This window comes from Myxocyprinus asiaticus, chromosome 29 (assembly GCF_019703515.2).
Source record: "Myxocyprinus asiaticus isolate MX2 ecotype Aquarium Trade chromosome 29, UBuf_Myxa_2, whole genome shotgun sequence".
Lineage (NCBI taxonomy): Eukaryota > Metazoa > Chordata > Actinopteri > Cypriniformes > Catostomidae > Myxocyprinus > Myxocyprinus asiaticus.
Window position 1 is genome coordinate 37,235,402 of NC_059372.1, and position 23,700 is coordinate 37,259,101.

Genomic DNA, 23,700 nt, shown 5'->3' on the forward strand with positions numbered 1-23,700 from the left:
ATACATAGGACTAAGAAACTTTACAAACTTCACCTGTATAAAAATGCATATTAAAGCAACATAAACATGGCAACTTGTAAAATACATTACATGCATACTTTCTTAAGTCGGTCGAATTTCTCCTGTGCAGTAAGTGCTTCTCTCTTGTGTGCAGTTTCATTTTGATTCTCAAGAGATGTCTTATCTTCTGTCTCCATACAATCCTGAAGGAAAATAGTTTAATCGGATTGAGAAAAAAATAACAATGGCTCTCCCTAGTGGCTGATTTGTGCAATGACTCTGTTTGGTGCCCATAATCAAAGATCGCTTTGATCACAAGATGAGGGAACATCCCGGTAAGACTCACAATATCAGCCATGAGTGGGTGGTCTGGATTGGGTTCGGCCATGAGCAACTGTATTGAGGTGAGCACTGTTGAAATGTTAAGCGAGGGCCTTCAATCTCCCTTTCAAAGAAAAGGTGTGAAAACTGACTATTTTACAATCGCACAAACACATATATAGTATTGGGAAGATCCATTTCAATCTCCACAAATCTATTTAACAGCAAAGCACATAAAACTGGCTGAAATTCAGACACAAAACAGTGATAAACATGCAACACCATTATCAAACGGCACAACTGCTAAAGGTTTTATAAAGGTTTGGGTTACCTTTGGTGGCAACTTAAGAGTATTCAGACAAATACATCCTGCATTATCGATGTTAGGGTGACAGATGGGTGTCAGGAAACGCATCTTCGGGGACTCAAATGGATACCTTTAAACATGAGGGAAAAGTGTGTAAAACCTCATTTTTATCATAGCAAGATGCTTGATTGATATCATTCCAGACCAGGCTCACCTCTCAGGCATGTTGATTTCCAGTGTAAACATGCCTCCTTCATAGGGAGTACTTGCACCATCAACAATCTCTATATCAACACAAGAGACAGGAGGATGTTGTCAGAATTAAAGGTTTATATTATCGATGCATTAGTGTTGTCATGAAAAGGCATATGAAAGCAGACTGATGGGCTTGTAATTCATCCATCCGCTCCTCCATTTGCCAACATGAGACTCCAGGAGGAGGTTCTGCACTGAGGAGCTCCAGCTCGCGCTTCCGAAGCCTGTACCGAACTGTAATGGGCAACATAGCTCCTATGATGAGAAGAACCAGGTATGCTTGAGGTCAGTATTAGGCAAATTACTTCCTGTTATTGGTCCGTTTAAACATCTTTGGTCCATGCTGCGTTCATATACCAATCGAACCGCACCAGAGTTCGTTTGGAAGCGGACCGAGACCCACTATTCAGGCGGTCTTGGTCTGCTTGTTTGGTGCGCACCAAGGTTCGGATGGCAGCATTCACACTTGTTCAAATGAACCGCACTAACAGAGCAATCGCACCAGAGTTCGTTTTAATCAAACCAAACCTGCCAAGTGTGAACACACCCTTAAAGAGACAACACAGTTTTGGCACTTGTTTTAGATATCAATATAAATACTTACATATAGAACAAATATAAACAAAAAAACATGTTGGCCTAACAATAAAATATATACACTCACTGATCACTTTATTGAGAACACTATGTCCTAATAAAGTGCCAGTCATGGTCTTCTGCTGTTGTAGCCTATTCGCCTCAAGGTTTGACGTGTTGTGCATTCTGAGATGCTATTCTGCTCACTACAATAGTACAGAGTGGTTATCTGAGTTTCTGTAGCCTTTCTGTCAGCTCAAACCAGTCTGGCCATTCTCCGTTGACCTCTCTCATCAACAAGGTGTTTCCGTCTGCAGAACTGCTGCTCACTGGATCTTTTTTGTTTTTGGCACCATTTGGAGTAAATTCTAGAGATTGTTGTGTATGAAAAACCCAGGAGATCAGCAGTTACAGAAATACTCAAACCAGCCTATCTGGCACCAAAAATCATGTCACGGTCAAAATGACCATTCTGATGATTGGTGTGAACATTAACTGAAGGTCCTGGCCCTTATCTGCATGATTTTATGCATTGCACTGCTGCCATATGATTGGCTGATTAGATAATTGCATCAATAAGAAGGTGTACAGGTGTTCCTAATAAAGTGCTCAGTGAGTGTATATATATATATATATATATATATATATATATATATATATATATATATATATATATATATATATATATATATATATATATATAGTGTCTACCAAAATTACCAAAATGATGACAAACTAGTTTGTATACAGTTAAAAGATCCCCTCTAAAATTTACACCACTAGTCTGCACTAATTGCACGTTTCAAGGTTTATATGGATTTTGTACATCAGGGATATTACAATATTAATGATAATGTTAAATGACATTAAGAATCAAAATCAAATAAATACAATAAGAGTTTTTTTTTAAACTCTTGCATATTAAGACTAGGTTGCGCGGTATACTAACGAAATATCGTGATACCAAAAAATTTAAAACGGTACGATATCAACTTGTTGTTCATTTCGGTAACACATTAAAGTATGCTGCCATTAGCAAAATGTAATTTAATGTGAGAGTTTTCAGATTAAATCAAAGACCATTTGAAAATAATAATAAAAAAGCCTCTATGTGAACAAGTGTGATCATTAAACAGCAGAATGATGTCATTTAATGAAATAATATAGTCACATGCGCTGTGTGCCAGAGTATGAATAAGAGGCGCATCTCTGCCCTGTCATCTCTTTCACACACACACACAGGCACGCACACGAAAACACACACAAACTCAACATACACTTCTAATGCTTGATTTTCATGCAGTGTGTCCAATAGTATCCATCTGCAGAGCCGCAGATCAGTGTGTAGAGTGTATAAACTCTCAAATGACAGTTTTCACTGTAGCATAGAGATTTCAGCTTGCGAGTCACGGGAAGCTTGATATAACAAAATCTTCACAAACAGGAAGAACTTCAAAGATCTTTCAGAATTAATAGTGTAAAGCTCTGTTGTGCATCTTTTTTTCTTTCTTTTTTATTTATTTTTTTTTTACCAAAAATTATATATATATACACTGACGGCCAATAATGTACAGATTTTGCTCTTATGGTAAGAAATTGGTACTTTTATTCACCAAAGTAGCATTCAACTGATCACAATGTATAGTCAGGACATTAATAACTTGAAAAATTACTATTACAATTTGAAAAAATTTTCAGAACTTCTTAAACTACTTCATAGAGTTTGCAGATCCTTGGCATTCTAGCTGTCAGTTTGTCCAGATACTCAGGTGACATTTCACCCCTTGCTTCCCGTAGCACTTGTCATAGATGTGGCTGTCTTGTCGGGCACTTCTCACGCATCTTACAGTCTAGCTGATCCCACAAATGCTCAATGGGGTTAAGATCCATAACACTCTTTTCCAATTATCTGTTATCCAATGTCTGTGTTTCTTTGCCCAATCTAACCTTTTCTTTTTGTTTTTCTGTTTCAAAAGTGGCTTTTTCTTTGCAATTCTTCCCATAAGTTCTGTACCCCTGAGTCTTCTCTTTACTGCTGTACATGAAACTGGTGTTGAGCGGGTAGAATTCAATGAAGCTGTCAGCTGAGGACAGGTGTCTATTTCTCAAACTAGAGACTCTGATGTATTTATCCTCTCGTTTAGTTGTACATCTGACCTTCCACATCTCTTTCTGTCCTTGTTAGAGCCAGCTGTCCTTTGTCTTTGAAGACTGTAGTGTACACCTTTGTATGAAATCTTCAGTTTTTCTGGCAATTTCAAGCATTGTATAGCCTTCATTTATCAAAACATTGATTGACCGATGAGTTTCTAGAGAAAACTGTTTCTTTTTTGTCATTTTTGACCTAATATTGACCTTAAGACATGCCAGTCTATTGCATACTGTGGCAACCAAAAACAAACACAAAGACAATGTTAAGCTTCATTTAACGAACCAAATAGATTTCAGCAGTGTTTGATATAATGGCAAACGATTTTCTAGTACCAAATTAGCAATTTAGCATGATTACTCAAGGATAAGGTGTTGGAGTGATGGCTGCTGGAAATGGGGCCTGTCTAGATTTGATCAAAAATGACTTTTTCAAATAGTGATGGTGCTGTTTTTTACATCAGTAATGTCCTGACTATACTTTGTGATCAGTTGAATGCCACTTTGGTGAATTAAAGTACCAATTTACTTCCGAAACAGCAAAATCTGTACATTATTCCAAACTTTATTTCATATTCAATCTGATTAAGTGTGAGAGGCCAGATAAGCCCATGCATTACACAGAAATGTATTGTATAAAGAGATCCTATGATTTATTTCACTGAAGTGGCAAAAAGAGCTTGAAATGTAATAAGTTTGTCTGTTTTGTTCTCCAGTGACATCTGTGAATCCAGAGGACTTCAAGGCTTCCATGTAGACCTCAGGATGCCATTTCTCATTGCTTAACACTTTCATTGAAGCTGCTTCGTTTTAACCATAATTCCACTTGGAGGGACAGAAAATTATTCAAACTTTGTTTCAATAATTAATGAAAAAAGTTTTGTGACTGTGACCCTATATGTTTTTGTCTCAGACTCTATGATGTTGAGATCATGGCTCCGAGGGGCCATACTGTTGACTTTAATGTTTTTTTATATATATAATTACTTAATTTTATTTTACATAACCTTACCCTGCAGTTCGTTCTCCCACCGCCTATGTACAGTATACAGCCTATAGATGGAGATGTGATGCCATTGCACATTGCACAGATCCATAGTGTCTAATGATATATCCGATGGTATGCTGAGAATATGAATAAAATGCTGATCATATGAAAACATGAGAAGCAGTGAAAAGGCATGGAATCTGGTATGTAATATGTCAGAGGAAGTCATGATGTACAGGTGGTAGATTTTTTTTTTAATAAATAGCTACACATATCAGTTCAAAACTCAGAATGACTCAGAATAGCTTACAACACCTATCTCTAAATGCTGATTGAGGGAAGTAGGGGAGAGCGAGGCACAAACTAACACTTTTTTGTTTTCTTAAGTTTGTGTAAATGCACTTGGGGTTCAAAGTATTTTAATTTTTTTTTCAAATTAATTTTACACATTTCTGGTACAAGTATGCAGTCTTGTTTCATGAATATAGCACATGCTTTTTTCGCCATCTACCTAGACAGAAGGAACGTGAAATGTTACAATGTGCCCACAGGCGAGGCACATTGTAACAGGTGAGGGGCACACTGTAACATGACCATATGTCAGCTTAAAAATCCCCCTCTAACAACTGTATCTGAACTAATTAAATTAAATAAAAGATCAACTTTTATTGAATTCTGCATCAATAAATGCCATTTACTATTTTTGTCATACAGTATATAATACAGCAATACCCTGTCAGCGCAACTGGGATTTAAACATGGCTAGTCACTTCTGCTGGTTAGCTAAGAATGAAAAGACTATGCAAGATGCTAGCTAACAGATTGCCGATTAAAATGATACCAAGTTTGCCTCATTTTAAATAAGCATTAGAAGCAGGAGTGGACATTTACTTTCATGTGAATTTTTACTTTTGCTAGTGTAAAATGAACTTTTGGTGATATCTTCCACAGGTTTTTTTTTTTTTAATTATTATTCTGTTGCAATTTTTTCTCTGTCACAGTGTTGATATGGTTGCAAGTAAGCAAATTAAGTTTTGTCTTACAAGTGTGTGTGGATACATGTGTTACAACTAGCCCCACATTAGTTTGTGCCCAGCTCTCCCCTGCAGCAGGAAGCAGAAAATATTTTGAAGATTGTTTGAAGTATAAAATATCTGCATCTAGTGCCTGTGTTCTCAAATTACACTCCTTGTTGATGAGAGAGGTCAACAGAGAATGGTCAGACTGGTTCGAGCTGACAGAAACTCTACTGTAACTCAGATAACCACTCTGTACAATTGTAGTGAGCAGAACAGCATCTCAGAATGCACAACACATCAAACCTTGAGGCAGATGGGCTACAACAGCAGAAGACCACGTCGGGTTGCACTTCTTCAGCTGAGAACTGAAACCTGAGACTGCAGTGGGCACAGGCTCACCAAAACTTGACAGTTAAAGACTGAAAAAACGTAGCCTGGTCTGATGAATCTCTATTTTTGCTGAGGTACACAGCTGGTAGGCCCACTACAGCCTCAGCTTTCTTTTTTTTTTTTATATATATATATATACAGTAAATTGTGAAATTTTGCCATTGATTTTGAAAATATGACTGATCATGCAAAAAAACTATTTAAGGATAGTGATCATATGAAGCCATTTATCATCACATAGTGGTTTGGCTCCTTTTTAAATCACAATGATAACAGAAATCACCCAAATGGCCCTGATCAAAAGTTTACATACCCTTGAATGTTTGGCCTTGTTACAGACACACAAGGTGACACACACAGGTTTAAATAGCGATTAAAGGTTAATTTCCCACACCTGTGGCTTTTTAAATTGCAATTAGTGCCTTTGTATAAATAGTCAATGAGTTTGTTAGCTCTCACGTGGATGCACTGAGCTGGCTAGATACTGAGCCATGGGGAGCAGAAGATAACAAGGTAATGGAACTTTATAAAGATGGAAAAGGATATAAAAAGATATCCAAAGCCTTGAAAATGCCAGTCAGTACTGTTCAATCACTTATTAAGAAGTGGAAAATTCGGGGATCTCTTGATACCAAGCCAAGGTCAGGTAGACCAAGAAAGATTTCAGCCACAACTGCCAGAAGAACTGTTGGGGATACAAAGAAAAACCCACAGGTAACCTCAGGAGAAATACAGGCTGCTCTGGAAAAAGAGGGTGTGGTTGTTTCAAGGAGCACAATACGACGATACTTGAACAAAAATGAGCTGCATGGTCGAGTTGCCAGAAAGAAGCCTTTACTGCACTTCTTTACTGTTTTGGGGGTGTGTGAGCTCTAAAGGCACGGGGAATCTTGTGAAAATTGATGGCAAGATGAATGCAGCATGTTATCAGAAAATACTGGCAGACAATTTGCATTCTTTTGCACGAAAGCTGCGCGTGGGACGCTCTTGGACTTTCCAGCACGACAATGACCCTAAGCACAAGGACAAGTTGACCCTCCAGTGGTTACAGCAGAAAAAGGTGAAGGTTCTGGAGTGGTCATCACAGTCTCCTGACCTTAATATCATTGAGCCACTCTGGGGAGATCTCAAATGTGCAGTTCATGCAAGACGACGAAAGACTTTGCATGACCTGGAGGCATTTTGCCAAGACGAATGGGCAGCTATACCACCTGCAAAAATTTGGGGCCTCATGGACAACTATTACATAAGACTGCACGCTGTCATTGATGCTAAAGGGGGCAATACACAGTATTAAGAACTAAGGATATGCAGACTTTTGAACAGGTGTCATTTCATTTTTTTCATTGTTGACATGTTTTGTTTTATGATTGTGCCATTCTGTTATAACCTACAGTTGAATATGAATCCCATAAGAAATAAAAGAAATGTGTTTTGCCTGCTCACTTTTCTTTAAAAATGGTACATATATTACCAATTCTCCAAGGATATGCAAACTTTTGAGCACAACTGTATATATATATATATATATATATATATATATATATATATATATATATATATATATATATATATATTAATCATATATGTTGAAAAAATCATTACCATATGCATTTCATGCACCAAACACTATACTGACATTAGAAAAAATGAAAATTGCAAAACTTTTGTTGCTGGATCTCAGGAAGTTATAGTAAGGTGACATCATAATAGCTTGTAATGTAAAACAATAAGATCTTTAAAATGACAGAGGAAGCTGCATATATAAAATACGTATAAATATTAGTTCAAACTTTAAATATATCTTATGAAAATTATGTCAACATTTTCAAACCTCTGTGATTTTTTTTTTCTTCGTGGTGGACATGAATGGAATGTAATGGTGAATGAGATCTATACCTCAAAAACCTGTTGTAGGCTATCATATTTGATACGAAGTGCTTTTAAAATAAAATTATAGCTAAGCACAAGTTGCTTTAATTGAGTGCATATTCATTTAAAAAAATCGGTAACAATATAATTGTTATTGTCACTTTATTATATCAAAATTAGCAAAGATTTCACATAAAAAAGAGGAGTGCTTGGCAATATGGCGGGTATTTATTTATTATTATTTTTTTTATTTTTTTTTAATGCTTACACTTAAAAAAATACACGGAAACATCCACCAGGTGGAAGTACATCTAGTAGCCCTCATGGCATTCAACAGGATTATCAGCAAAATTTTGACTATGGTAATGATGCAGAGGCTTTAGAAAATCTTGTATCAAATTTGATACAGGCGGCGTTATATCAGTATTCATGAGTTTCGCTTGGATATCATTGGTTGTTTTTTTTTGTTTTTTTTATAATTCAATTGTAATGTTGACACATAAATAGCATCGCATTTCGCAATTGAAAAATCCAATCGCATATGGCATTTTTCCTTCATACTGTGTAGCCCCAGTTATAATCAGAAATAATAATAATAATAATAATAATAGGCTAATAAAAAAAAAAAGGCTAATGTTTAATATGGTGGTACAAAGAAATAGAAAACTAAACTTGTATGAAGAAATAATGTTATTTTGCCTGTATTTACTAGACTGATGTTTTCGCAGTTTACTAATAACAACATTTTGAAAATGATTCTTCTTGCCCCACAAGGTCCCTATATACCTTCAATCAAAACCTATGCCCGTGCCCTAAATACAAAGAATGTTCATTAAAGATTTTGAATCTTCTAACTGCATCTGTTCCACAAAGCACTGCGCATTTATTTCTTACATAATATTAGGATTTTGAGCCAGTGAATGTAAAGAAAAAATTTCTATTTTCTCAACATTCGTATAGTGCAAATTGTCCTACCATTTATGTGTGTTTTCAGCATCTTTTGAAAAATAATTATGAATCCTTCCAAAATAATCGAATCATGACCAAATTTTCTTTGGATTTATATTGGGCCTAAGTCTATGTTAACAGGCTTATCTACTCCAGTGACCGCGTAAAGTGGGATTAACTTGCTTGGATAAGTCATTATAACGTAAATCGCTAAAAAATAATTTAAAGCAACACAAAACACAAACTCACAATCTTTATCTAGAAGTAACATGGCAGCATTTTTGAGATGCCAGCTGACCTCAAAGTACATTTTCTGATCTTTTCAATGTTATGTTCATGGTTTATACAAACTATAAAATTTAAAAATAAAAGTACTATTTTTGTATTATCTGGGCCCATATGTGCTGGAAAATAGCAATGAATAAATTATATTCTGTTCTTACTCTTTTAAGGGTTAGTGATCGGACCGCCGTTTTCTGCTTTTTTAAAGACAACAATGCAATTACAGTCCTAAAAAGTGATACATTTTCTTAATCCTGATTTGTGAAATCAGATATGCCACTTGAGCTCTCTTAATCTACCGATTTTACAATGTGACATTTTATCCTTTAATGCGTATTTACAGTTGAAGTCAGAAGTTTACATACACTTAGGTTGAAGTCATTAAAACTCATTTTTTAACCACTCCACAGATTTAATTTGAGCAAACTATAGTTTTGGCAAGTCGTTTAGGACATCTACTCTGTGCATGACACAAGTAATTTTTCCAACAATTGTTTCCAGACAGTTTTTTTTTTTTTTTTTTTTACTTTTAATTGACTATATCACAATTCCAGTGGGTCAGAAGTTTACATACACAAAGTTAACTGTGCCTTTAAGCAGCTTGGGAAATTCCAGAAAATTATGTCAAGACTTTAGATAATTAGCTTCTGATAGGAGGTGTACTGAATTGGAGATGTAACTGTGGATGTATTTTAAGGCCTACCTCCAAACTCAGTGCCTCTTTGCTGACATCATGGGAAAATCAAAAGAAATCAGCCAAGACCTCAGAAAAAAAAAAAAAAAAAAAATTGTGGACCTCCACAAGTCTGGTTCATCCTTTGGAAGCAATTTCCAAACGCCTGAAGGCACCACGTTCATCTGTACAAACAAGTATAAACACCATGGGACCACGCAGCCATCATACCGCTCAGGAAGGAGATGCATTCAGTCTCTTAGAGATGAACATAGTTTGGTGCGAAAAGTGCAAATCAATCCCAGAACAACAGCAAAGGACCTTGTGAAGATTCTGGAGGAAACAGGTAGACATGTATCTATATCCACAGTAAAACTAATCCTATATCGACATAACCTGAAAGGCTGCTCAGCAAGGAAGAAGCCACTGCTCCAAAACTGCCATAAAAAAGCAAGACTACAGTTTGCAAGTTCACATGGGGACAAAGATCTTACTTTTTGGAGAAATGTCCTCTGGTCTAATGAAACAAAAATTGAACTGTTTGGCCATAATGACCATTGTTATGTTTGGAGGAAAACGGGTGAGGCTTGCAAGCTGAAGAACGCCATCCCAAACGTGAAGCATGGGGGTGGCAGCATCATGTTGTGGTGGTGCTTTGCTGCAGGAGGGACTGGTGCACTTCACAAAATATATGGAATCATAACGAAGGAAAATGATGTGGATATACTGAAGCAAAATCTCAAGACATCAGCCAGGAAGTTAAAGCTCGGTCGCAAATGGGTCTTCCAAATGGACAATGACCCCAAGCATACCCCCGAATTTGTGGCAAAATGGCTTAAGGACAACAAAGTCAAGGTATTGGAGTGGCCATCACAAAAGCCCTGACCTCAATTCGATAGAAAATTTGTGGGCAAAACTGAAAAAGCATGTGCGAGCAAGGAAGCCTACAAACCTGACTCAGTTACACTAGTTCTGTTTGGAGGAATGGGCCAAAATTCCTGCAACTTATTGTTAGAAGCTTGAGGAAGGCTACCCAAAACGTTTGACCCAAGTTAAACAATTTAAAGGCAATGCTACCAAATACTAGCAAAGTGTTTGTAAACTTCTGACCCACTGGGAATGTGATGAAAGAAATAAAAACTGAAATAAATCATTCTCTCTACTATTATTCTGACATTTCACATTCTTAAAACACAGTAGTGATCCTAACTGACCTAAGACAGGGAATGTTTTCTACGATTAAATGACAGGAATTGTGAAAAACTGAGTTTAAAATGTATTTGGCTAAGGTGTATGTAAACTTCTGATATGCCAGGAAAGTGAAACCAACCTTAAATTAACCAGGCTGATTTGTGAATTTTTTCACAAATCTTTTTTTGTCTGTCAGATGTTTGCAAGTCATTAAATCAGGAATGAATTATCATGCAGCTTCACCTTTTTCTGACAAAACTCGATTTGTGAACATTTTCAAAAAATCTACTTGACAGTCCATTTCTGATAAACAAAGTACCAATAACCATGCAAAATCACTCATCTTGATTTGTGAAAAGTTTCACAAATGCCTTCTGGCTCATTTCAGCACATCATTTTGCTCTATCCCCTTTGCAATGTGGAAAAGACACATTTCTAAAGGTTCAAGAAGACAACAAAAACATGAATCAACGGCCAACATGTGAAAGTTATGCAAATAGATGGATTAAACTATGCTGAAATTGACCACCCTGATTTATAATTTTTTTTTTCACAGTCGAGTTTTCATCCATCTGGTCTCTGCAACCCTGAATATCTGAAATGTGGAAATAAATGTTTGTGAAAAGTTTCACAAATGCCATAGTGCATCACAAAAGCACATTGTGTTTGTCAGGTTTTCATGCAGGAGATACTTAGAACTCTGAGAATGAGGAATGAGGCAAAAAATATATGAATGCTGTATAATGTACACCTATATTAAATAATAGAAAAACCAATGGGACACTAATGTAATCTCTTTCTGAACATTTACAGCTTCAAATGCATACACATTCATTTATGCCATGTAATACAGGCATTTACAAAATGTTTACAAAAAAAAAAAAAAAAAAAAAAAAAAAAACCTGGTAACTATTACACAAATCACAAATCAAAATCAAATCAAATCACTTTTGTCACACAGCCATATACACAAGTGCAATGGTGTGTGAAATTCTTGGGTGCAGTTCCGATCAACATAGCAGTCGTGACAGTGATGAGACATATACCAATTTACAATAACATCAAATTAACACAACACAGTTTAAAGTCTAATATACACATAATTACACACAACACAATATACAAATAACAACATACACTGTACGGTATACAATACACACAATATAGATACATATTATTCAATAAAAAAAGTATATATAGTATATATAGAATGTACAGTAGGTTGTATTGTACTGTATTGACATTCAGGCTGTCGGTTGATAGTAAGTTGTTAAGAGAGAATATAATATAATAATAATAATATAATTTATGACAGTCCGGTGTGAGATATAAGAGTAATAAAGTGCAGTGCTGATGTATTTTGATTGTGGGAGATCAAGAGTTCAAAAGTCTGATTGCTTGGGGGAAGAAGCTATCATGGAGTCGGCTGGTGCAGGTCCTGATGCTGCGATACCGCCTGCCTGATGGTAGCAGTGAGAACAGCCCATGGCTCGGGTGGCTGGAGTCCCTGATGATCCTCCGAGCTTTTTTCACACACTGCCTGGTATATACTGTATGTCATGGAGGGAGGGAAGCTCACCTCCGATGATGTGTCTGGCAGTTTTGCGGTTGTGGGCTGTGCTATTGCCGTACCAGGCGGAGATGCAGCCAGTCAGGATGCTCTCTACAGTGCAGGTGTAGAACCGTGTGAGGATGTGGCAGTTCATTCCAAACTTCCTCAGCCATCTCAGGAAGAAGAGGCGCTGATGACCATGTGAGTTCCTCAGTGATGTGGACACCCAGGAACTTGAAGCTGCTGACTCTCTCCACTGGTGCTCCATTGATGGTGATGGGACTGTGTTCTCTGTCTTTTCTTCTGAAGTCCACCACAAGCTCCTTTGTCTTACTGACGTTGAGGGAGAGGTTGTGCTCCTGACACCATTGTGTCAGAGTGTGCACCTCCTCTCTGTAGGCTGTTTCATCATTGTCAGTGATCAGACCTACCACCGTCGTGTCATCAGCAAACTTAATGATGGCACTGGAGCTATGTGTTGCCACACAGTCATGTGTGTACAAGGAATACAAGAGTGGGCTGAGAACACAGCCCTGCAGGGCTCCAGTGTTGAGGGTCAGTGATGTGGAGATGTTGCTGCCTATTCTAACCACCTGGCGTCTGCTTGACAGGAAGTCCAGGATCCAGCTGCACAGCGAGCTGTTTAAGCCCAGAGCCCGGAGTTTCTCATCTAGCTTGGAGGGCACTATGGTGTTGAATGCTGAGCTGTAGTCTACAAACAACATTCTCACATAAGTGTTCTTTTTTTCCAGGTGGGAGAGAGCAGTGTGTATTGTAGATGCAATGGCATCATCAGTGGAGCGGTTGTTGCGGTAAGCAAACTGCAATGGGTCTAGAGAGAGAGGCAGCACAGAGCAGATGTAATCTCTGATTAGTCTCTCAAAGCATTTGCTGATGATGGGGGTCAGAGCAACAGGACGCCAGTCATTTAAGCAAGTGATTTTTGATTGCTTTGGAACAGGCACAATGGTGGACGTTTTAAAGCATGTGGGGACTACAGACAAAGAGAGGGAAAGGTTGAAAATGTCCGTAAAAACACCAGCCAGCTGGTTCGCGCACATTCTGATGACGCGGCCCGGAATTCTGTCTGGACCCGCGGCTTTGCGGATATTCACCTGTCGGAAGGATCGGGTTACATCCGCTACAGAGACGGAGAGTGAACTAACCTCTGTAGCTTCGGCCGCGAGAGCTCTCTCCGCGAGGGCGGTGTTATTTCCCTCGAAACGAGCATAAAAAGTATTTAGCTCATCCGGGAGTGAGGCAGCCGTGTTCATGGCGGAGATTTTATTCCCTTTAAAGTCCGTGATGATGTTAATTCCCTGCCACATGCTTCTAGAGTTGGTGGTGTTAAACTGTCCTTCAATCTTGTTCCTGTACTGACGTTTTGCTGTTCTGATAACTGGCTTGTTTATGCTCCGCGTTCCCGGAATTAAAAGCGGAGGTCCGCACATTAAGTGCCGCGCGAACATTGCTATTAATCCATGGCTTCTGGTTCGGATAGATCCGTGTTGTTCTGGTCGGAACGACGTCCTCTACGCACTTTCTGATGAAACACATTAAGCTATCATCGTAAAGCTTGATGTCGTCATCAGAGGCAGACCAGAACATCTCTCAGTCCGTGTGATCAAAACAGTCTTGTAGCGTAGAGTCTGATTGGTCCGACCAGCACTGGATCGTTCTGAGGGTGGGTGCTTCCTGTTTCAGTTTCTGCCTGTAAGCGGGCAGAAGCAGAATGGAAGAGTAGTCTGATTTGCCAAATGGTGGGCAGGGGAGGGATTTGTAGCCATCCCGGAAGGGAGAGTAGCAATGGTCCAAAACCCGGTCCCCTCGTGTGTTTGAAACTAATGTGCTGGTGGTATTTTGGTGCGACTGATTTGAAACTGGCTTTATTAAAGTCCCCGGTCACAATGAACGCGGCCTCAGGGTGCGCGGTCTCCTGTTTGCTTATTCTCCCATACAGTTCCTTGAGTGCCCGGTCTGTGTCGGCTTGTGGGGGGATGTACACAGCAGTGATAATGACCGCTGTGAATTCCCTCGGTAGCCAGAATGGTCGACACAGAAGCATGAGAAATTCCAGATCAGGAGAGCAGATAGACTTGATAGAATGTACGTTCCTCTGATCACACCAGGATTTGTTGATCATAAAACATACACCACCACCTCTGCTTTTACCTGAGAGGTCTTTCGCTCTGTCCGCTCGGTGCACGGAGAACCCCGCGGGTTCAATGGCTGAGTCTGGAATCTCTGCAGACATCCAAGTTTCCGTAAGGCAGATAATGCAGCAGTCCCTCGTCTCTCATTGGAAAGAGATCCGCGCTTTCAGCTCGCAGAGCTTGTTATCCAGAGACTGAACATTTGCCAGTAGAATACTGGGTAGCGGGGGTCGATTTGCGCGGCGTTTTACTCTGATGAGAAAGCCGGCTCTGTTTCCCCTTTTCCTCCTGCATTTCCGTGGCCGTGCAGCCCAGACAAAGGGCTCCGCTTACGTGTTTGTAAACAGCGGGTCAGCATTGAGTAATTTGACAACAAAATTTACACAACCATGGACAGCTGTCCTGCGTTAAAGCCTTTATCTCCCTCTCAGTCAGGTCAGTGCAATTTGTGTGTGTCCAATATGTGCATCTATCACACTGTATCTGGATAAAAATTATAAATAAAAAAAAGATTAATTTCATTCAATTCTTCAACATTAACACTCAACTTTTAGCCACATTTTTTTGTTTCCTCTATTGCTATTTATAAAATTGATGTTTATCTCATGTATACATACCCAATGTGACTTCTGCTGAACACAAATCAAGATGAGCCTGAAATGAGTGATTTTGCATGGTAGTTTGTTTATCAGAAATGGCCTGTCAGGTAGATTTTTATTATTTTTATTTTTTTAAGTTTTACTTCAATATTTAAGATTACTAGTGTTTTAAGCATCTTGTGGATAGAAAACTTTCAAACATTTATGATTTTTCTGCTTGAACTTACGAAAAATAGCCTATTCCAGTATGCAATGAGATTGCTTCGCCTTCTTGTGGTCAACTTTTGAAGGTTATATACAAACATATATTTTTTGCTGCTATGTCAGTGTGCCTGTCTATATCTGTCAGATCTGCCAAAATATATTTGTGAAAATGTTCTTAAATCGAGCTTTGTCAGAAACAGGTGAAGCTGCATGATAATTCATAGTATATTAACTCTTGAGCGACCTTCGGGACATTTTTGTCTTTTTCATTTTTGTTTTTTCGATCATTTTGGCTGTGTTAATGCCAACAACATAAATTTTGCCAAAGGTGTGTATTTTTGGGGGAATTTTGATATTTCAACCTCAGTTCCTATTATACATCTATAATACACTGTGTACACAAAATAGTTACTCTCAGGACCTTAAGGACAAAAATGTCCCCATTGAAACCCATTAAAACCGCAATACTTGATCCCAGTGCCATTAAAGCATAGAATCATGAAATCTATGATATTATGCTTTCATTCCGGAGCCCTGGCTTCAAAATGTAAATTTGTTCTATATTTTCCACCAGATGGCACCATTTTTCCTCATGTTTAGCCTATGGAGCAAATACATGCTTTTTCCCTATTTTCTTTTTGCTGCACTGCAGGCCAACTGAATAAATGATGCAGCTAAAATTGTGTGGGTGTGTTGGTATGGATGTCAGAGAGTGTTTTGTATGTGTGTATTGAGAAATGTGTGTGTGCGTGTGTGCGTGTGTGTGTGTGTGTGTGTGTGTGTGTGTGTGTGTTTAAAAAACAGTAGTGGCATTATGTAAACAAACTGGCATTTAAAGGGTTAAAATCCTGAAAATGAATGAATATTTGGTAGGTATGATCAGGACTGATGTTGGTTAAAAAAGACTCTAAGTCAGTGAACATGGAAAATAATTTTGCAAAAAAAATAATACTGCATCAAAATCAACATTGTTGCAAATCATTGACATATCCAAGACTAATAATCCAAAAAAATAAAAAATAATAAAAAGATTAAAATAAAAAAATAATTTCCCCTTAGCATTTAGTATATGGAAAAGAATATATATATATATATATATATATATATATATATATATATATATATATATATATATATATATATATGTATATTTATATATATCATAAAAAAACCACAGTGGCGTAATATAAACAAACTGGCATTTAAAGGGTTAAAATCCTGAAGATGAAAGTTGGTTAAAAAAATTAACTAATTGAAAGTGGAAAATAATATTAATATATACAATTATTTTGGCAGTTTTTTGACGCGGACATTTTTGTCCTCTAAGGACAAAGTAACTTTTTGTTATTGATGCACAAGGGTTAACCGGGAAAAGTAATTATTCATAAAAACGCACATTTATCACCTTCCTGATTTAATGACTTGCAAACATCTGACAGACAAATAAAGATTTGTGAAAAAATTCACAAATCAGCCTGGTTAATTTAAGGTTGGTTTCACTTTCCTGGCATATAATGTCTTGTTTTTATACGCATTAAAGGATAAAATGTCAGATTGTAAAATCGGTAGATTTAGAGAGCTAAAATTGTTTTCTGATTTCACAAATCAGGATTAAGAAAATGTATCACTTTTTAGGACTGTAATTGCATTGTTGTCTTTAAAAAAAACACCCCGAATAGTAACCGCAAACTATCTTTACTGCTGTAGTGATCGGTGCATATCTCGCCTAGTTTCATCACCTCGCTCCCGCTTTCAGATCCGGTGTTGTGTTGAAGTCTGTTTCCCCGTAAGATTCTGTTTCCCCCTAGCCCCGCCCCCGTCCTAACGGCGAAGGAAGCGCGCGTTCTCAAAAAGCTCGCCCCCGAGATGCTGTGCTCGTACCACTGAGGTACTACGGAGAGCGCTAAGGCTCAAAACTAGAGTTTTGAAAGAGTTCTGTCTGTAGAATGTTGTGTTCTAGAAGTGAAAGGCAAATTCATGACTGTCTAGTTATATTTTGAAAATGGGGTACATATGTTTGTTGCGTTTTTTTGTGTCTTTATGAACACAACCACCTACTGTTAATTCTATCAATAAATAATATTATATTTGTGAGAGTTTTCATTTTAAACATTGTAGACTTTTGGAATAAATGTGTGCTCACTCACATAACTGTGATTTTATAGGCTAAATATGCTACCGTTCTCACAAGACACAATACCTGGACATACTGATTATATTTCTCATTTTTCCCCTTAGCCCAGCTTTATTTTTATTTTATTTATTTTTATATTTTTTTAGAAATGCAATTGCCTGATTTGGCCACAAGAGAGCTCTGTTGTCCAGTTTATTTCAGCTGTTTAGAGTAAACTAAATCTGATGGTTTTCTGTCCCAACAAGTACACTTTCACTGCAATTTACTGAGAAAAGTTCAAAAGAAAATGTAGATAATAAAATAACATCACATAAGTTTTTAGGTTTTATCTTTGTCTTAAAACCACCCCCTTTATAGCAGGGGGAACGCATCCTGACAGCTGGGAATGTTACTGTCAGATAATGTTCCCCCTCTGTTCAATAAGAAAGAAAGCTCACACAAGTATTACATGGAATACTTTAATAACATAAAAAAATAAAAAAATAATAATAAATAAAATAAAAAACATTTTGCATACTTACCTTTTAGAATATGCAAAACAGTTCACTTTAGTTGAAACCAGCATGGTAGCAGCTTGCCTTGCTGTCTAAATGTTTTTCACAAAAGATATAGATGGTGATAATTTGTTATATATCACACAAATTTCAGTAAATACAAAACTAAATGGCAAAATGGACAATATTTTACACATAAAAAAAAAAAAAGAAAGAAAACAATATACCATTTAAAATGTGGGAATTAAAGAAATATTACAAATAAAATATATATAGCACCTTCTGGGAAGCTACCATATGATAGATAATTAAGAATTTCGCTGTAAAAGTCTGGATCCATTTGCCTTGAAGGACAAGAGGTAGAGTTAATGGAGAGTTTAGATATGCATCCGCAGCACTATTTACATACTTTTCTGCTGCTTTTCCAGTTTTTCAACTTGACCGATGTCTCGTTTAGGGTTCTCCTATGCACTTAATGGGACTTAATTGAGGTGTTCGGTTGATCCAATCAATGAGCTCCTCATAAGATACGATTAGGTGTGCTGACCTCACAAGCACGTGATGAACGAATATGTTTTTTGTGACCTATCTAGCTTACATATTCTTAGATATATTAAATTAAGCTACAGTCCTCTTTTCTTTTTTTTTTTTTTACATTTAGTTCATTGGCAGAATGTAGTCTCCCCAAGTGGCAAGCACTGAAGCACTGGCTTAAAAAACACTATTATTCCTCAAGCTAATATTGGTGAAGGAATTAACGTTGATGTTTACATTATAACGCAATTGTTAAAATGTTATTGCACTACAGATATCTTGTGATACCTGTGAAATATGTGTGTAGGAAGGCCAAAGATAGAGGATACATTTCTGTGTGTTGCATGCTGAATCTCAATGAGACATAAGGAAGGAACTAAAAGACCAAAAACAGACCAAAATTTGATGTTTACATACCTGATGTTTTAGCCTATAAAATCACAGTTATGTGAGTGAGCACACATTTATTCCAAAAGTCTACAATGTTTAAAATGAAAACTCTCACAAATATAATATTATTTATTGATAGAATTAACAGTAGGTGGTTGTGTTCATAAAGACACAAAAAATGCAACAAACATTGGTTCTGTGACCCCATTTTCAAAATATAACTAGACAGTCATGAATTTGCCTTTCACTTCTAGAACACAACATTCTACAGATAAAACTCGTTCAAAACAATATTTTTGAGCTTTAGCGCGCTCCTTAGTACCTCAGTGGTACCAGCACAGACTTCCTTCGCCGTTAGGACGGGGGCGGGGATAGGGGGAAACAGAATCTTACGGGGAAACAGACTTCGACACAACACCAGCCAGAAATAACAACAGTTGCAGTGAAACACCTTATAAACGCCAAATCACTGTAATATAACAATCTGACCTGCAATGGAGACCCAAAACAGAAGTTGCCCAATTTGAGTGCCTTACTGGATCCTACAACCCCCCCCCACCCCTGCACGCGCACAGTAACGGTGTATTTCCTCCAGATGGCAGTAAAAACTCGGAAAATTCGTTCAAAGGCTTCACTCTGTTCAGTTGAGAGGGCAAATCACGTTGTTATACCTGTAGATGGCATCATAGACTCAGAAATTAAACTCAATGGTCTTCAAACCTCCTCATTCCAATTGTCTTTGCCAAACGTGCGTATGACCACAGTTATATTGGTGTTTCTACACAACTCATGTCATTTAACACGTTGATGGGTCATTTGAAGTCATTTTCTTGTTCTGCTTGAAATTAAAATCAGTATGAGTAGAATTTTACACTACAGTGTCAGCTGCTCACGAAATAATGACATATTTACAAAAATATTTTCTTTGTTATTATTACACGCCACTAACTCGAGCAATGAAACGATATTGTACAAATTCACAAATTTGAGTGTTTAATATGCATTATTTTTTTTTATTTTTATTTTTTATTAGTATCTTATTTCATAAAATTATACATGCAGTAGACACAGGAAATGTGCTGTAATTGCCACATCTTGCGACATTGGCGGGAAAACAACATTGTCGTATACCAAAATAATATCTGTTTATTATGGCCGGAGTCATTTTCAGCACCTATCTAGATTCTAACTCCCTCATTCTTCTACCTGGATGCTCAGGCATAAAAAATAGGTTTGGTGAATTAGCTAGCACAGGCAACACTTTAAGTCAAATTAAGCATTTGACTCTTTTGACATAAACAGTCTTAATATTCAGAGGGATAATAACTGGGCAGAGTCATTTTTGCCCACCTGCCTAGATTCTACCTCCCTCAGTCTTATAGCTGGATGCTCAGATAATAATAAAAATAGGTTTGAATGATTAAAACAAGCAACACTGTATTTCCTATTGAGCATTTTACTATTTTGACATAAATAGCGTCATTATTCAAGGGGTAACAACTGGGCGGAGTCATATTTTTCCACCTGCCTGGATTCTACTCCCTCATTCTTTTGGCTGTACGCTCAAATAGTCATAAACATAGGTTTGGTGGATTAATAAATGCAACACTGTTCTTCCCATAAAGCACTTCACTGTACTGAAATAGACATTCTTATTATTTAGGGGGTAAAAACTGGGCAAAGACATATTTTCCCACCTGCCTGGATTCTACCTCATTCATTCTTATAGCTGGATGCTCAGATAGTCATAAAAATAGGTTTGAATGATTAAAACAAGCAACACTGTATGTCCCATAAAGCATTTGACTATTTTGACAACGAAAGTCTTATTATTCGGGGGGTAAAAACTGGACAAGGTAATTTTAACCTACCTGCCTGGATTCTACCTCCCTCATTCTTCTGTCTGGGTGCTCAAACAGTCTTCAAAATGGATTTGGTGGATTGACACAAGCAACACTGTAGGTCCCATAACACATTTTATTCTATTGACATAGTCTCATTATTCAGGGGGTAACAACTGGGTGGAGTCATATTTTCTCACCTGCCTGGATTCTACCTCCCTCATTCTTTTGGCTGGATGCTCAAATAGTCATAAACATAGGTTTGGTGGATTAATAAATGCAATACTGTATTTCCCATAAAGCAATTCATTGTACTGAAATAGACATTCTTATTATTTAGGGGGTAAAAACTGGGCAAGGTCATATTTTCCCACCTGCCTGGATTCTACCTCACTCATTCTTATAGCTGGATGATCAGATAGTCATAAAAGTAAGTTTGGTGGATTGATAAATGGAACACTGTATGTCCTATAGAGCATTTGACTCTTTTAACATAGACAGTCTTATTATACAGGGGGGTAATAACTGAGCGAGGTTTTATTTTCTCACCTGCCAGGATTCTGCCTCCCTCATTCTTCTGTCTGGGTGCTTAAATAGTTTTCAAAATGGGTTAATTCTTTTTTATTGTATTGCCAGGTTATGGTAGCCAGTAGCCACAATTGATAACATTATCATAAACTTTTAATGTGTGTTTGAGCCTTTGCAGTTTGTCTTCATAGACTCAAGAGAGATAATACAATATATGACTTCTCTCAAAGAAGTGTCTAGAACATTTATCATGGTAAACACACTCAAATCTAAAATCACAGATAGTCATTCTCAATAATACAGAAATGTCTCACCAGTGCAAACTCAACCAAACATCTACCAAAATCACACAATCACAATTCATCATTGTCTCAAATATACAAAATGCACACCATTTTTCAACCATTACAATTTTTAATGATGAAAAAACTTAAAAGGTTATGCTGCCATCCCAAAGGAGGGTTTCTTTTCTTCTTTTTTATATTGCTGAATGTGTACTCAGAGAGGAGCTAAGTGTTTTTCAAAATACGGCAAAGGGAGTGGAATAATTAAGGAAGGAAATAGCTGGAACTCTTTTCCAAAACAGCAGCATGTTTCATGAAATTTCAATGTATTTTAGAGAAAACTTTGATTTTCCAGTGTGCTTAGATTTGTTTAGCAGAACTTCACCTGTACCATTTACTGTAGATTTAAAAGGGTGCACAATTTATTTTACAATGCATAGTGTACATTGATGGAATTAGAGCATTCATGTTATCCTTCTCACTTTAATTGGTTATTTTCAGAAGACCTGAGCCAGCTGTGCCATGACTATGGGTAGGAAAGTGGTGATAATAACTAGGTAAGTACCCAGTCCACCAACAGTTACAGTGTCTGTCCGTAACATTGCTGTAGGTTCATACATTTTTGCCTAATTTCAGATTGCCTGTGACTGCTGCACAGTGCCTTAGTCAAGACCACCTAAACCGAGACCAAGTCAAGAAACCAGAGTGTATCGAGACCGAGACAAGACCAAGACTTTGAAGGGTTGAGACCAAGTCAAGACCACGACCAAGGCAGGGCGAGACCGAGTCAAGACCAAGACCAGACCAGTGCGAATCCCACACTGCATGATACACCATAGGCACTCCTCAAATTTAACTGAAAGATCCACATTCCCATAAAAACACCCACAGAAAACAAATGAAGATTCCTCTTCATTCACCTCTTTTATTGACATATATATATATATATATATATATACACAATATATGTATGTGTGTGTGTGTGTGTGTACCAATGAGAAATGTCTTGATAAAATAATCAAAAGGCATTGCAGAGGTGAATTTTATGTGTGTGAATTTTTCTATGAGCAAACAAATACAAACAAAACACTAAGGAACTGAAATCAACTTAACCATCTTTATTCAACATTCCTTTTCCAAGATTTACCATCCACCTAAAACAATATAATTTTTATGTAAGCATCGCATCAGATTTTCTGGATGACTCTTCCCACAGAAACCATCATTAAGTACAAAATATATCAAACAATTATTTAATACTTAAGTCTTCACTTTTCTCTGTCTTTTCTTAAACAATATTGTAAGTTTTGTTGTTGTTTTTGAACCAACAACAAGCCTTGTATAAATGTGTGCAATTTGCTAACTACATAGCTAAATCTAGAAAATAGAACAAAGAATGCCAAACATAAGCAAAGAAGCCTATTGAAAATATAAATTTTTCATATAAGTGGAGGCGCATTACTCCGTCACCACTCTCTGCTTTCACATTCCTAGCTCTCTCACCCAAGTAAGGGAGCGTTACCGCGGTGTGTAGCATTTATGTCGGAGCTGACATTAGCTAACGTTGATGTAACATAACTTTATATACATTAGCTACATAGCTTTATGCGGCCTGTCTCGTGATTGTTTATCACACGCAAAAACGTAACTTGGGAACAACAATTTGCCACTACATGCCCTGTCTCCTCAATCTCTCATAAAGTTAACAGCTACATCCCTCAATATATGTTAACTAAATTAGGTAACTTGCGCACTGAGCTAGGTGGCAAATAGCTGGCAAGCAACTGAAGCTAGTGCCCTAAAAAACAGTAAATACATAAGTAGCTAATATGTATAGCTAATACTCGCTAAATCTCTTTGGGTGAAGGGTGAAGATGAGTTTAGGTACAGATGCTGTGTTCCATTCAAATCGGATGTGGGATATTCCACTTGATATCTCCGATATCCAACTAAAGGCATTCCAATGCCAGATGCTCGGAAGATGACGTTAAAGGAAACCAAACTGCAGCACTCCCGT

General features: G+C 37.3%; 1 protein-coding gene across 1 annotated transcript; it reads right to left on the bottom strand.

Annotated features, from left to right (window-relative positions):
• Nucleotides 1-86: 86 nt before the first annotated feature.
• LOC127419652 (ubiquitin-conjugating enzyme E2 T-like) lies at nt 87-19,557 on the bottom strand. Its single transcript, XM_051661222.1, has 4 exons — nt 19,520-19,557; nt 843-912; nt 653-758; nt 87-203 (listed from the first exon to the last, which is right to left on the bottom strand). The coding sequence occupies exons 2-4, from the start codon at nt 872-874 to the stop codon at nt 87-89; spliced, it is 255 nt and encodes an 84-aa protein (XP_051517182.1). The 5' UTR covers nt 875-912; nt 19,520-19,557.
• Between the last annotated feature and the right edge of the window lie 4,143 nt (nt 19,558-23,700).

What these genes read in the sequence shown, in the direction of transcription:
- LOC127419652 (XM_051661222.1), bottom strand. Translation starts at nt 874, where the DNA reads ATGTTTACACTGGAAATCAACATGCCTGAGAG. An exon ending in GAAATCAACATGCCTGAGAG is followed by an intron (nt 759 to 842) that starts GTGAGCCTGGTC and finishes TCATGTTTAAAG; the next exon opens with GTATCCATTTGAGTCCCCGA. An exon ending in CTCTTAAGTTGCCACCAAAG is followed by an intron (nt 204 to 652) that starts GTAACCCAAACC and finishes ATTTTCCTTCAG; the next exon opens with GATTGTATGGAGACAGAAGA.